Genomic DNA, 13,224 nt, shown 5'->3' with positions numbered 1-13,224 from the left:
GGCTGAATCCAAGCTACACTGGGAAATCCACTGCTCTACACACACTGTTTAAGCAGGTGTAAAGGGGTGGAGAGGTGGAGATAGGAAATAAAGACAAATGGAGATGACAAAACTTTCTTAGAGTCCTCAAGGCTGCCTTTACAAAAAGACTGAATAAAGGTATTGAATTTAATGCATGTAATTTTTATTCTGAAGGTTCAGTAATAACAGAAACAAAGGGGAAGAGGATCAGAGCACAAAGAAGGCAACCAGAAGTCAAGGTTCTTATGGGAAGGAAAGACCAAAACATTGATGTTTCAGAGCCAGGGGCCTCAAACTGTTCACATTGCAAGGAGCTTTGTGAACAGCAGCAAAGCAAGTTCAGGGCAGACTACACCTCCATTATGCTCCATCACCTGGAAAACAGCTGCAGCCCCAAAAGAAAATCAACAAAGACTGCGTGGCTTTGACTGCCGATGGAATCAGACTTTACAAATACACATCAATGGCTCAATATGATTCTGCCGAACTTCTCCCAGTGACCCACAGTTCAAACAAAAACCTAAGTCAAGAGTGCCACTGCATACGGAACGCTGCCAGGACCAGCAGAACGCTCTCCACTTCACTCCCAAACAGGCTTGTACCTACCGGCAATCCAGCTATGGCCAGCTCATGATCTTGGACCCCTGCCTACTTCCCTTAGAGCGGGCAAAGGCCATCAAGTTTATATTGGGCTTGAAATTAATGAGTTCGATAACATGACGAATGGTGTGGGCAGCGGGAATGATTGCTGCTTTGAAGAAGGAGCACCGAGACGACTGCAAACTCTGCCCCTTGACTCTGCCTCGGTGAGGAGGGGAGAGAAAGATGCCAAGCGGATGGAGCAGCAGAAAACACACAGGTGAGGCACAGAGAAGGCAGCACTATCTCAACGCTAAAGTTTCCTCCGAACGCAGCGTATTAAAAGCTATAAGGTCATAGATAATCAATGCACGCCTTGCTTTAGACGCCTGCACGTTAGGGTAGCAGCTCGTCAGACCCATCGGCATCATCCAGGCACAACAACACCCCATATGCTCCCAGATCGATAGGCTTTGCTCTTCTCCATTTTACACATGCGGTGCACCCAGGTGCAGCCCAGCTCCCCGGCAGCACGCTTCTCTCCGATTCTCAGCCTTATTATTCCTTACAACCGGCCTCTCGTTTACCACCACCCTTCCCCCCATCTCCAGCACCGGGCACCACGATCCTCCCCGGGCCCCGCTCGTCCCCCCCCCCCCAGCCCCGCCGCACAAAGCGCTGCCGCAGAGCCGGGGCCTGGCGAGAGGGGCGTCCAGCGGAGCGGGCACGGCCATCCCTCCCCTCTCCCTCCTCGCCGAGCGGCACCAACCTGCGGTCCCCGCCGCCTCCTCGGGAAGAGCCGCTCTCTCCCGGCTCAGCCTCCAAGCCCGGCCTCGCCCGCCTCCTCCTGCTGCTGTCCCCACGGTGGCGGCGGGTTGCCTGTGCGCGCCGCGGCCCTCGGGAGGCGGGGAAGGGGCGAGCGGGGCGGGAGGCGGCGGCGGCGGCTCCGGCAGCCTCTCTCATGGAGTGCGGCAACCCCAGCTGTCGCCGCCGCTGCTCCCCGCAGCCGCTACTTCCTGTGCGGAGATGGTTCAGTTCCTCCCGGGCCGCTGGGGGCAGGAGAGCCGGGCGGCGGGGAGAGGAGGAGGAAGGTCGGGGCAGAGCGAGGGGCTGGCGGTGCGGCAGCTCCCCACGCTGAGCCCTGGAGCCGGAGACCCAGCCCCCCCCCCTCCCCACGCAGCCAGAGCCCCCCGGACTCGGCCGCAAGAGGGAGCCGCTGCTCCCACCCCGTGGAGGCCGATGGAGCTGATGGGAGAGAGAAGGAGGCAGCGGGAGGGATCGATAAAGGAGGTGCTCCTCAACGCAGGAAACCGCTGCGTAATGCTGGGAAGAAGTGAGGGTACGGGGCTGGAGATGGACGGAGAAGAGCTAAAGGATGCACCTCTCTTGAGTGCCTGGGATAAGCCTATGAAGCTTTCCAGACTAGAATACCAGGATCTGAAGTTACCCCTCTTTGTGTATTTTTACTTCTGAAGGTGGGGAGAGCTTACGGCTCCCGAAGCCTTGTCATCGAAATCGTGTGTGGTCATCGCCTCTGAAAATCAGCTCACCCTGTGTGGACCCACGATGCAGGTTTTGCATTAGGCAGCGATGCTGGAGAGCAGCAGTCAGAGTGCAGTCGGGGTCATGGGAATAAAGCAGCTGCTCCTCTCTGCGGTTATGGAGAGACCTCGGGGGGAAAAACAGCGTTTTTATCGGCTACTGAGGCTCTGAATACTTCTCTCTTTCCCTTGTGGTCCGTGGCATTCAGACCACGCTAACTCGACCTACTTTAGATACCGCTCGCTGAGCTTGTCCAAATAATGACGTTCTGTGTTTACTTAAGGTGCTATTAAATCCTTTATTGGCTGTTTTACTGTTGCAGGATTCACTCCAGGCGTGTGTGAATTCCCGTACGAGGCAGAGGCTCTGCTCGAGGTCAGGTGTGTGTGGTTCTTTCCATCCTCCCCTCTCGAAGCCTCCCCCAGTTCAGCCTCTCTCTGCCAGCCCTGTGTAATGCTGCTCAGCCCACACCGGCTTGTCCAATCACAACACCTTTGGCTGCTCTCCTGTCCTGCTGTATCTTTAGAGCAGGTTGGCATGAACTCAAGCAGCCCTGGCAGCTTCCTAAAGAACACTGCAGGTGATTTCAGACCCCTGTGCTTACCATTCCTCTGAGGGTCCCAGTGCTGAACCTCAATTTGCCTTCATGTCACCAGCAAACAGCTTGTTTTGTGCTTCTGGTTTGGCACAAGGCAAAAAATAATGGGGGTGTTGCACATTATGCAGCTTGCATTTGTCCCTAAAGGAGCTTTACTATACCTCACAAGCCTTGTTTCCAAACAAGAAATGACCATACGAGGAAATGACCTGATAGAAGCAGCTCACCACAGTCTATTGTAAAAACAGAGTGGGACACAATTCCTCCAGTCAGAATCGTTTCCAGATTGTATTGCTAACAGGAAGTCTGTTCAGCTTGACTAACCTGTTTCTTGTCCATTCAGATTTTAACTACAGAATAGAACAAATACCCTCCTTCTGTTACATAGTAGCAGTCCTCCTGTACAGTGCTTACCTGCTTGTAATGTAACGTAATGCAATGCAACGTCTGCTGAAGTCTGCCTAAGCATTGTGTATGGAACAATCAAATTATCAGAACTAAAATCTGAAAGAAGGAGGTAGATTAGCCTGAGAGATACGGAGAAACAGGAGAAAGAAAACTACAACTCTGGGGATAGAAGCCAGAGCCATGTGGATGTGGCATTGAGAGACAGGGGCAGTGGGCAGGGTGGGGGTGGGCTGGTGTTTGGACTATATCAGTCATGTCCAACCTGTGGCCCAGCACAATTCACAATACAGCCTGTGTTACTGTGCTCATTGTATCTGTTGTATTTCCTGCAGAAACAAATTCAGGTGTTACATTCAGAGCAGCCATAGACAATTCCCCTTCACACAATACAAGCCAAAAGTTTGGACAACCATGTACTAGATGCTCTTAGTAGTCATGGAATCATAGAATTACTCAAGTTGGAAAAGAACTCAAAATCATCAAGCCTAACCATAGTACTCATATCATAGCCTTTTCACATCTTAATGATTCTGATTCTCTTCAATACTACTGGCAGTTTAGTTCTCTTTGCCTTTGAAATGTGTCCTTTTTGTACCCATCACAACCCCGGATGCTTCATGCTGCTTTCTCAGACCTTTAGAAATGACTAGTGGACATTTCCATGCTAGTTCTCAATACTGTGCCGTGCCTGAGTCATGTTCAACACCTCATTCTGAAGACAGCTGCTCATTACTTCCCATCAACTGCAATGACATGCTGATTAATTCCTGGAGTGAGCAGACACCAGGCAACCATTTGTAGTTCTCTACAGTAGATACCATGTGAGCCATGATGCATCAGCTGCCGAAAGGTCAAAGAGACTCAAACTGGATACTGAATTCATTCTCATCTATACTTGAAAATCCAGGGACACTCCAACAAATGCAGGTACACAGCATTTCTTATGTAGGTGAATGCACAACTGAGCAACAACACTGTTACTTGCTACTGCCCCCAAACCCTATCCTAAATCCAACTGCCACTTCCTAATAAATTTGAGGTCTTAACAATAGAAAGCTCTACCAACAGAAGAACAACAAAAAGTGCAGGTACAACACATAAATGTGCATGTGATATAAGCAATATGAATGAAAGCTAGAAGAGGTAATTGTCTTCACCACAGCCTGAATATCCTCTGAGCTTACCAAATGTTCGACATTGCCTTTATAATCATTTCTACAGTATTCTCTGCTTTGTTGTGTTCTCAGTTTTGTTGGCACTGATGATTCTGACAAACGTTCAGAACAGAAACTTTCTGACAATTACCTGAAAAGTAATTACTGCTACAACTGAAATTTCACAGTGCATAAGACAACTCTTTTTTCTGTTGGGAAAGTGAAATCAGCTTTCAGATGGGCAGTTTTTAATTACAGAAGCATTAAGAAAACAATTCCTGTGGTTTAACTACAAATACATCCATCAGGTTAGAAGAAATGTAACTAATGAAGAAAGTTGCAAGCTAGAAGTACATATGTATCAACTGTTACAGAAGGGACCTGATTTTGTGTATCCTAGGGCACATACTTTAAAGGGGCTGCTTTTCAAAAGCCCTTGAGTTTGTACAACTAGTTTCTATCAAGGTATCTCAGTTACAGTGTGTTATTTCTCCCTCTTCTCTCAGTTCCGGTGTTGGTCTGCATTAGGACTGGACTAAGAAAGTCTGATAGACTGTGTTGTTTTTGAGCTGGGACACCAGAATGCCTGTTTTAGGAATGCCAAATCATTTCAGCCAGACGTGACGTACACTGATTTTCAGCTCTGCATGTGTAGTGATAAAACCTCAGGCAGCCGAGCAAAATATAAGCAGAAAACTTCTGTGCCAGTGTGAGTCAACTGGCTTGGAAGGTGGCTTAAATTGCAGTCATGCATTTTACGTACGTGCTTGACCACCATGAGAGATGGTCTTGAAATCACATTGAGTGCAAGTGCAATGTGGTTTGGGTTTTCTCTGAAATGTAGATACATATATTTCATACACATGTAGCTATCAGAAAGGTTATCAAGTTCAAACACAAAGAGGAAAAACATTGTAATGTTTTATTGGGCATAATTAAGGAAAATCAGTTTTGTTTCTTTCCCACTGGAAAATTCATTCTACTTCTGCACAGAAGTCTTTCATTAAAAACAATACCCCACCTGATGCTGAGAAATGGACCGTGCTGCTAAGCAAACAACAAAATCTCACGCAGTACAAACACACAATACAGGTTTTTCTTAACTACAAATCCCTACACTTTTTCCTCAGATTCCATTCTTTATTTTCAGATACCCTGAGGTGAGTTTTAGCTTTGTTCATCTTACAAGGCACTCTGAGCTAAACCACTCTTGACTTGTACTGAAAATACATATTCTTCCATGTGATCTAAAATAGGAGGAATACCTTACGTGTTGTGTGGCTGCAGAAGTGCAGATCTAAAAGGTAACATGGAGATCACTTGCTCATTTCTCTGGTTCACGGGCTATGTAGTAGTCTGGAGGAAGTCCTAGGTTCCTCTTTGCCTATCTCTTTGTTGGGTTTCCTTTTGTGAACCTGTTTCTTCCTCACTTGCAGGGAAAGAGGTGTTTATATTTAATAATGAGTTTTGGTAGTCTTTTCTGTCAGCCACATTTTGACATAGTCTCAGACCACAATGGAGGGGGGAAAAAAGGACCCAGTCCATCTAGAGAAAACATCTGTACAAAGAAGTAGGATGAGCTAATGAAAACTACTTAACACCCCAGGACAAGGAAAGAGAGCTGAATTTACAGGTGATTCTTAATTCAGAAATTTCTGGTATTTGCCATAGACAAAGGAAGCAGATTTGGCATTATTTTAGTCTTGAAAGCAATTTTGGAAGTTTATTCAAATGATTTTCCTTTGCCTCTCCAGAATAGTGGATGGAAGCCAAAATGTGAATGTAAATTGGATTCTCCAGCTTCTGTATTGCGACAGAAGAGTTTTTCTGTCAACTGCAGTACCTTGCTTTCTAACTTGAAAGGCAGTAGCTTACAGTTCAGTTTTACTGCGTTCCTAATGGCCATCAGCTCTACAGGAAGTGCTCCGCTACTTCAAATTCAATGTTGACATACTACCATACCTACTCCGTGCACTGCTCCAGCAAAAACCTACCCACTCAAAGTTAAGCCATTGCTGCTGGTATTGGCCTGAGCTACTGGCAGGCTGCCCTACTATGTATAAACATGTAAAACATGAAAAGATAAGACTGTAATGTGCCAGATTCCTGAGACAGATGATAAATTGTTCCTGCCCCCTCCCCCAGCTCCCCATGTGGAAGAAATTATTATCTCTTAGCTTGGGAAGCATGATGTGCATATAGCAGTAGAGTGCTGTTACACAGAAGGGAATATGCTTGTATTGTATTGTAGGCTTTGATGCATATCAAACTGCTTTTCTTCAGTAAACTATGGCTTTGCCAGCCTGAAACTCAATAAATATTGTTCAAAATGTCAAAGTTTGAGTGACATTGCTGAACACATCATAAAATAAATCACTATTGATTTATCAGTGTATGAAGAAAACCAGAGAGATTGTCCAATATTATCCACTGACATCATATACAACTCCTGGTCTACGAACTTCACTCCTTAGTTTCTCAGGTATGGCTTTAGTGACACTAGTAGAATCAGGCTGGTGCTACAACAATATACTCAGGAGAAAAACCAATTCCTACTTCTGCCACCAGCTGATGCAGCAGGCTAACATAAGCCCTCGAACCCAGGTGGAATTATTGTGCATGGTTGTGGCAACATTTCAGTGAGACGGGTATAGTTTTGTAGTCCTTCCATAGATGTTAAGCTTTCCACATAAGCAGTTTCCCCCAAGAAATAAAAATGAAAATTGAATATCCCAGTATCTGTTTGGTCTGTGCATCTTTTACCAATGACCTAGTTTATATACTGCAGGTAAACCGTTCACAGTTTGAAGCACGTACCACTTTTTATTGCAGATGTCAATGTAACTGCCACATTTCTTGAGTTATGTAGATGAGAGAAAGGAGGCAATTGGCTCATACCCTCACAAGTGAGCATGAAAGGCATTGGTAATTCATACAAGTTTAGAAACTCTGAACTGCTAAGTGTAATGAACAGTAATCGAATGTCCAAATAAGAAAATCTGCTGCAAAGAAAAGAGACAGTAGGTTCTTCACAAATTTCACTAGTGAGGTTAAAGCTGGAAAAGTCTATAAACATTGTGCTTGTTTCTATGTCTACTCCAAGAATAAAGAGATCAATATTGCAAAATAAGTGTGAGATTTATAATCTTGAGTTTACATTTGAAAGCCTCTTACATGCAAACATCTTCTGGTTGGAAATAGTGTAATTAATCCAAGTGCAAGAGCTATGATTGACTGTAATAAGATTTATAGCTCTACATGAGTTAGTAAAGTATTGGTAGCAGAAGCATTTCCCATTGTAAACCAGAATGAGTTTGCGTAATATATTTCATGAGAAAAGAAAAATAATACATCTCAAGAAACTGCTTCCAGTTTGCTTACTACAGACAAGCTAGTGGTAATTATATGGTGAAACCTTCTGAGTTAAAACCAATTAAATCAAAAGCAACATATAGAGGTGTTCAGTAGAGCAGCATTACAGCCAAAAGTTGAGTTTACACATAGCACCACGTGAACCACCATGAAGAAAAAGTGATAGGCAGAAATGATAGGCCTGCAGTATCTATCCCAGGAAATATCTTGATGTAACAGAGTGAAACTATGTTTGGACTAGACAACTACAGTTGTCTTTTCTAACCTTAATGATTCTATGATTCTCATCAAAAGGATGACAACATATTTGAAAATATTTTTGGAAGATGTCTGTTTGTTAAGACTCCAATAGTGAAGTTGTATATTCAATATAACACTTGACATTTCCAGGAGAGAACAATAAAGGCAGTGTGTAGAGCAAAGGAGACTGCTCTTCCATAGTTTACCCACAAGGTGCAAGGTCTAAGAGCAGACAGGTTGTTTTTTTGTGTGTAGCCCTCTCTGTAAATCAGGATTCATCAAGTTGTCACATGAAATGTGACTTATGATATTCATATATCACGATCTCCCCTGTGCAAAACGGGAGTACAAAGAAAGCCAGGAGATAGGAATTAACTCCAGTCTTTTGTTACCATGAAACATCCAGCAGTGCTCAACAGGCCTGGGACGGTCACTTGTAGGTATGAAATTGGAGATGATCCCAGCTGCACTAGGCCCAGTCAGTTGTGGATCATCGAAGGGCACACAGGCAACGTGAACAGCGTTATTATGAGCTAGAGCAACACTCCGTTTTCCAAGGTGGGACAAAAAAAACTAATGGACACTTTCACAAAAAGACTGAAATGCACAGAGCTGTGCCAGATGCCAGTCCAAACTAACCCAAAGATCTTTGCAAAGGCCATGGTATAGCGTGTGCCCTACTGAATTTGGAGGAGAAAAATACATTTGTCACTGACAGGAGGATTTCACCAGAGAAAACATTAATTACTGATAAACTACTACCAAGAGAAGATTGTCATAAACATAGATGTTTCCCTAAAACGCATCTCCTAAATGCATCTGTAAAACTAGCTGTACCAACAGCTGATGGTTCCATATTTAACTATGTGACCCTTAAAGAGTAAACAAAGCAGTATGCTCTGGTTTAGCTGTTGTTATGTTGCCATCTTCAAAGAATTTCATCACAGAAGGGAAATATGTGTCAAGATGTTAAAATCAGAAGCAGTTCAGTGCTGGAAGGAAGTGATGAAAGATTTTCTTCCTCAGTGACTGAATCAAATCTTGTCAAAGTCATAAAATATAAAGAAGTCCAATTACCCAAGCAATTAGAACATCTGAGAAAACCTTCTTAGAGGCAAGTAGTCTTTCCTCTGTTTAATAATTTAAATGCAGACCAGTGAATGTACTACTGCAAATAAATCTCTGACATGAAATATTGACTTCTCACATTTAAAAATGAGTCCCATTCTTCATCGGTCGTGCTCAGCACACATTAGTATCAAATTAATTTTCTTTATTTTCATTACTGACATTATATCACTCAATACATGGATGCAAAAATTAAGCATTGGAATAAACATATATTAAATTAGGTAATTATTTTAGTAAGCATATATATAGGTTTGGTTTGTGAAAAAGAAGAATGAAGTAGCATAAAACTACATAGAATTGCAAAGCACCCTATTTAAATGCAATGATTGTGAACTTTTCCAATGAAAAGAGATGAACAATGAAGGCCAAGAAAGACTGATGACATAAAAGAGCAAATATCACCTACGCCTTAAATCACAACTGAAATGGCTGTTGGGTGCTACAATTTCCAATCCTTGAAATACTAAAGATAAGACACAACACAGATGCACATAAATATCTGCAGAGGTACACTTTGCCTGGCTGTTGGCTTCCCAGTTGCTTTTCTAAATAGAAAGGAAAGTAGGTGCAACAAAGCAAAGAAGAAACTAGTCATAAGGAGCCATCAACTACAACCAGCAGTGTTTTCAACCCAGCTGAGGAATTTCAAATGATGGCTGAAAACTGAGCAATGTGCCACTGTTCCTGCCACTCAGGAAGGACATCTGAGAGGTCTGTTGTTGTAATGCCTTCAGCTTTTCCCAACTTATACTGAAATGGTAATAAAACATAAGCAAGGAGAAAATCCTTCTGGTTTGGATCCTGAAACAAAATTCATTGTCTTGATGTCACATAGTAGCTTGCAGTCATGTCATGTGCATGCAAACCAGCTTTCCAGTCTTAGCACTACCAGGTGAAAGTACTGGGAAGGCAGACAGAGTCTCTGAAAGATAGTTTCTTTTTTCTTTCTTTTAGTTTTTTTCATTGAACAAGATGTTACTTCCTTACAATATATTCCACTAAGCAGCTTACAGAGCAAATGATGTTGATTAGTGTGTTTGATAAAGTGGTCTGAACATGGATGTTTGGGAAAAACAGTAAAAGTTGCAATTTCCAGCTGGGAGGTAGCTCATTAAAAGGCATTAAATCAGCTCAAATTCTGCCAGGAGGGAGAATCAAGAAGGCAAAAAGATCCCAGGGTAGTCTGTTACTGGCATGGTTTATTTGCCTTGCTTGAAATTTAAGATATACTTAACAAAGAGAATGTTTTCTGTTTCTCTTCAGAGAATTTAAAAAGAAATCTGCTTCTTGCCTTCTATAATTTTTTTCCACAGGTTTAACTGCCAAGGACTCCTGGGTTCTGCTGCAATAGCTATCATTAAAACAGTGTATGTCTCCATGTTAATTTACCTACATCGAAACTTGGGATGATCTTCCTAGTTCTTAGAGGGCATTGATTGTTTGGCTCTAAGTGCAGAAGGACCTGTGCCCAAGACATGCCTCCTGTGACATCTGATTGTCTTTTAAGTACATCCTCCCAAGTCTCCCTAGTGAAGCAAACTCACTAGTTAAAAGTTAAGCTCATTCAAGGATGTGAAATGGAGTGAACTCACTCTACACTACTGTGTAGCTAGTTGTTGACATCATGTTTGTCTCCCCAAGCAGTGTTCCACAGCCTTGGCCCTGTCACCAGTCCATGAAGACAGCCCTTCTGTATAGGAGGTGGGGGATACAAGCACCTTCAAAGAGCTGGGGAGGAATATGGAGCAGAGTAAGCTTTTTTGACTTCCCAGAGACTAGCTGCACAGAGGTTTTTACCCAGTCTTTCTCCTTGCAAGCCTGAGTAAAACCTAGAGAAAAATAATAGAAACCTTTGCATTGACTGTAATCAGGAAGTAAAGTGGGTTTGGGCCATTTAGGTTTGCTAACAACTCATCAGAGTTCTGCAGCAATGTTGGACTATCAGGTCTTACACCTGCATAAGGAGCTTCTTCTCATACAGAATAGGATGGCATAGAACAGGAGTTTTGAATTAGCTGCACTTTGAAATGTCACTGAGATAAGAGAAAATATCTGCAGTCTTTAATTCAAGATTTTCTAGGCTCACTGCCTGCAGGTAATATACACTTATGGCCCCAATATACACTTATTCAAAACTATTCCCTTAGCAGCATTAAATTTTATAGCTGTTGTTTCACAAAGCCTGCCATTCAGAATAGTCTGAAGTTACGAAGTTAAGAATTCAAGGGTAGATTCTCTCAGTCAAAAAAAAAAAAACAAAAAACCAAAAAAACAAAAAAACAAAGAAACACAGCAACACAGAAAATGTACAATAGAAAGCCAGAAACAATTAAATTGGTCTTAAGAGAGATTAATTCAGTGTAAATGCCTTGTTGGAAAGAGGAATAGATGGTTGTGTTTATGTCATTTTCTCTAAATCAAGAAACAATTAAATGAATCTGATGTAATCATGTCTCTGATAAGGACATAATCCTTTGCCTAGGCTGAGCAATGAAGCTGTAATCTCCACCATTCATATGGTCATGTCACAGTGCAGACAATGCTGGAAGGAGTTCAAGGAATCCTTCACCACAACTCCAGCAAGAAACAGAAGAGAAGTTTCATATGATTTCCTCAAACATTTTCTCTAAAAATCATAACTACTGTCTTTCTGAGGGTTTTAATGTGATGATTGTATTCTGTAATGCACAAAAAAATATGTATGAAGATTTATGGCAAATGGCACATGGCAGTTTTGTTTGCCATTTGCCTGAACTCATTCAGAAGTTAACATTAAGATAAAGCCCATGTCAGACAGAAGGGAAAAAAAATCCTCTTAATGCTGTTGTCTTCTGAGATTCAAGGCAGAAAGTAACACATCTCACAGAGGGGAAGGCAGGGATGAGTTGTTGGCAGCTGGGGAGACCAAGCAGCATCTCGAGTGGGAGAGTGTGAGAAGAGCCCACAAGCTGTGGGAAGACCAACTGGGGAATTCTGCACAGCCAGTTGTTATTAAGAAACAAATAATATCCTATGAGACACTTGATCAAAGACGAGCAGAGAGCTGTGTGGGATAAAGCTGTGGTTGACTGCTCAACAGAAGCCACAAAACAGACAAGCATGCTCTCAAAATGGCAGCCCAGCTACCCAAGAAAGAAAGGAAATACATACTGGGAAGTTCACTCTAAGACAAAGGAAACCAACATCCTGCCTGTGACAGGAAGGGAGATCACGGAAGAATTGCAATGGTTCAGCACAAAATCAAGCTTGAAGACAAATTTAATCAATACACCAAAGACACGACAAGACCATCAGTTTCCTACACAACAGTTCTTGATAATGGGGTAATAAATTAGATTTGGGATTTCTCAGGCAGCTCAGACTGTTTAGCTTAACAAGGAGAGTGTGATAATCAGATCACACACTGTAGATACATATGTGGGAACCAAAACCTGATGAGTGAGGGCTCTTCCATCTACCAAAAGAAAAAGAAAGTCCATCTGACTTGCTGAATCTATAAAATCAAACTAAAAATAACATGCAAAATCCAAAATGCAACTCTAGGTAACCATTACCGAGCTATACTAACATTAGATTTCCCCTTTCCGGCAACCCATTAGAAATCTGTACCAATGGTTTTGATGGATTTCCTACTTCTCTCAATCCTAAAATTGAAAACAGCTACAAGAAAGTCGTGGGTTTTTGTTTTTGTGAGGATTTTCCCATAGAAGACACGGGTCTAACAAGAATTTGGGGAAGGTGGATTGCGTTGTAGAGTTGCGCGTGTTATATAATAACAACTCCATATATAAATATGTGGCTTATAGTCTGCAAATCCTTCTTCTATGCAAACCCATTCATTTAGGGTGCTTAGCAGGGTCTATCACAGGTTAAAGGGGTAAATTTCAGTGGGAGCTGCTTGTCAAAATATTTGCAGCTTCTCAGTGAAGCATCCTTAGTAAATAAAGCTCCTTCTGAAATCACAGATGCGTGAGAAATAAGTGATGGTCTACTTTCTCACACATCTTATTACACGCAGTGCTCTGTAAAGGCATATATGAACAAAAAGAAACTGAGATCATTCAAAAGACAAAAGAGAAGCTCTGCAGTACAAATTAATTGTCACACCCCTCAAATCTTTGGACATAAATGTGATGATAATTAACACTGATAAAGAATTGTTTCATAATTCTCATCCAG

General features: G+C 42.6%; 2 protein-coding genes across 4 annotated transcripts in view; one reads left to right on the top strand and one right to left on the bottom strand.

The window, feature by feature from the left end:
- The window catches only part of AGPAT3 (1-acylglycerol-3-phosphate O-acyltransferase 3), an 88,682-nt gene extending 86,429 nt beyond the window's left edge, over positions 1 to 2,253 (bottom strand). For 2 of the 3 annotated variants that reach the window (XM_015883777.2, XM_015883783.2), the window contains exon 1: positions 1,370 to 1,479. The gene's annotated coding sequence lies outside the window, so the exon portion shown is untranslated. Of the gene's footprint in view, positions 1 to 1,369; positions 1,480 to 2,150 lie in introns of those variants that run through there. The other variant, XM_015883787.2, reaches the window with a different exon arrangement.
- LOC107324101 (forkhead box protein D2-like) lies at positions 738 to 2,453 on the top strand. The gene is made up of 3 exons (XM_032442220.1): positions 738 to 880; positions 1,212 to 1,939; positions 2,076 to 2,453. Exons 1-3 carry the CDS (start codon positions 738 to 740, stop codon positions 2,234 to 2,236), a joined length of 1,032 nt encoding a protein of 343 aa, XP_032298111.1. The 3' UTR covers positions 2,237 to 2,453.
- The last annotated feature ends 10,771 nt before the right edge of the window (positions 2,454 to 13,224 follow it).

Source organism: Coturnix japonica, chromosome 1 (assembly GCF_001577835.2).
Source record: "Coturnix japonica isolate 7356 chromosome 1, Coturnix japonica 2.1, whole genome shotgun sequence".
Lineage (NCBI taxonomy): Eukaryota > Metazoa > Chordata > Aves > Galliformes > Phasianidae > Coturnix > Coturnix japonica.
Note: the sequence above shows the minus strand (reverse complement) of the source record. Positions and strands in the feature narration are given on the sequence as shown.

What these genes read in the sequence shown, in the direction of transcription:
- LOC107324101 (XM_032442220.1), top strand. Translation starts at nt 738, where the DNA reads ATGACGAATGGTGTGGGCAGCGGGAATGATTGCTGCTTTGAAGAAGGA. An exon ending in GAGCAGCAGAAAACACACAG is followed by an intron (nt 881 to 1,211) that starts GTGAGGCACAGA and finishes CCCCATCTCCAG; the next exon opens with CACCGGGCACCACGATCCTC. An exon ending in AATGCTGGGAAGAAGTGAGG is followed by an intron (nt 1,940 to 2,075) that starts GTACGGGGCTGG and finishes TTACTTCTGAAG; the next exon opens with GTGGGGAGAGCTTACGGCTC.